Genomic DNA, 1,807 nt, shown 5'->3' with positions numbered 1-1,807 from the left:
CCACCCCCACCTGTGCCACCCCACCTCTGCCACCCCCAGCTCTGCCACCCCAGCTCTGCCACCCCCAGCTCTGCCACCCCAGGTGCTCCTGCCCAGCCCCGCAGCTCCCGTGTCCCCAGGCAGTGTCCCTGCCCCACAGGGGTCCCACAGGCAGGGTTGGGAACATCCCATCTGCACAGTCACACACCCCTGGCCGGGCTCTCGCCCCCCCCCTGCCCCATGTTTGGTGTCTGGGCTTGGAAACTCAGCATGGAATCACGGAATCATGGGATGGTTTGGGTTGGAAGGGACCTTAAGGATCATCTAGATCCAACCCCCCTGCATGGGCAGGGACACCTCCCACCAGCCCAGGCTGCTCCAAGCCCCATCCAACCTGCCCTTCAACACTGCCAGGGATGGGGCAGCCACAGCTTCCCTGGGCAACCTGGGCCAGGCTCTCACCACCCTCACACCAAAGAATTCCCTCCTCATGTCTCACCTCAGTCTCCCAGTTTCAACCCATTCCCCCTCAGCCCAAAGTTCCAGCGTTTGCTCTCCCACCACCACAGGGTGCAGCTTTGGCTCCTCTCTCACCTGCCCAGCTCTGGCACTTCCCTGCTCTGCTCTTTCTGCCCAAGCTGAGCTGCAGCTTTTGCTCCTCAGCTTTGCAGGAGGTGGATCCTCTCCCTCCAGCAGCTCCTGCTCCTGCTGGCAGGGCCTGTGTGGAGCTGGGGCAGGTTCTGACCCGGGCCAGGACTCTTCACATGGAGGAAACAGCGCCGAGGAAGCGTCCCCAGGGCTGCCCTGGTGGGGAGATGCTCTGACCTCCCCAGCAGCCTGAGCTGGTGGTTGTTTCTCCTCCCTCACCCTTGTTTTTCCCCAGGTGCAGCGACTGCAGAACCGTCTTCCACCGGGCCTGCCACACCAGCTCCCAGTCCTGCCCCCGCTGCCACCGCCGACGGCACTACCGCCGACCTTCTGACCCACCCAGGGACCCTCTGCCCACCCAGGGACCCTCTGATCCCCCCAGGGACCCTCTGATCCCCCCAGGGACCCTCTCACCCACCCAGGGACCCTCTGACCCACCCAGGGCAGAGCAGGGGGGGCTGCAGGGCTCTCTGTGTGTGTCCCCAACACTCACCGGTGCTGCTGGGGGACGCTCTGAGCTGCCCTCCTGGTGCCAAAACCTTCTCCTTACCCTCCCGGTGGGAAACCCAGTGACTTGCCAGGGTGTCAGTCGGGATTTCCAGCTCCGGGGTGGGGAAAACTGACATGGATGAAAGATCTAGTTTTTTTAGGGTGTTCGATATTGGGAAAAAAAACCCACACAAAAACACAACAACAAAAAAAAACACATTAAAAAAAAAAAAACCACAAAAAAAACACCAACAGAAGAAAAACCAAAGGGTATTTTTTTTACCTGGGGATTTTGCACAAGCTGGCCTGCACCGGGGGGTGCCAGCAGCCACCTGGGGAGGGGACGAGGTGACACTTCTTGTGCCTTTAGGGCCCACGGGCGCCAGAGCCGGGCGAGCATCTCCCACCCGGAGCCCACCCAGAGCCCACCCAGAGCCCACCCATCCCCGTGGCCTCCGGGCAGAGCAGGGAGGGCCCGGCCAGGCTGCTCCTCCCCACCTGCTGCTTTTAACCTCGGGAAGAAATTTTATTCTCCTCTCCCCTCCTCCCCAAGCAAAACGGATTAAAAGTTTATTTAAAGAACGAGTGAAACCGTCGCCGGGGTTTGATTCTCCCACGTCCCACCTGATGCTGCCCCCGTGGGAGGCGGGTTGGGGGGCAGGATTGCTGCCTGTCCTCTGGCCTCCCCGCC

General features: G+C 61.4%; 1 protein-coding gene across 1 annotated transcript in view; it reads left to right on the top strand.

Annotated features, from left to right (window-relative positions):
- The window catches only part of PLEKHM1 (pleckstrin homology domain containing, family M (with RUN domain) member 1), a 53,559-nt gene that overhangs the window by 19,204 nt on the left and 32,548 nt on the right, over positions 1 to 1,807 (top strand). The window contains 1 exon segment of the mRNA XM_009999329.1: positions 863 to 1,070. Coding sequence (XP_009997631.1) covers positions 863 to 1,070 — 208 coding nt within the window.

This window comes from Chaetura pelagica, unplaced genomic scaffold (assembly GCF_000747805.2).
Source record: "Chaetura pelagica isolate M959 unplaced genomic scaffold, ChaPel_1.0 scaffold625, whole genome shotgun sequence".
NCBI classification, from domain to species: Eukaryota; Metazoa; Chordata; class Aves; order Apodiformes; family Apodidae; genus Chaetura; species Chaetura pelagica.
Note: the sequence above shows the minus strand (reverse complement) of the source record. Positions and strands in the feature narration are given on the sequence as shown.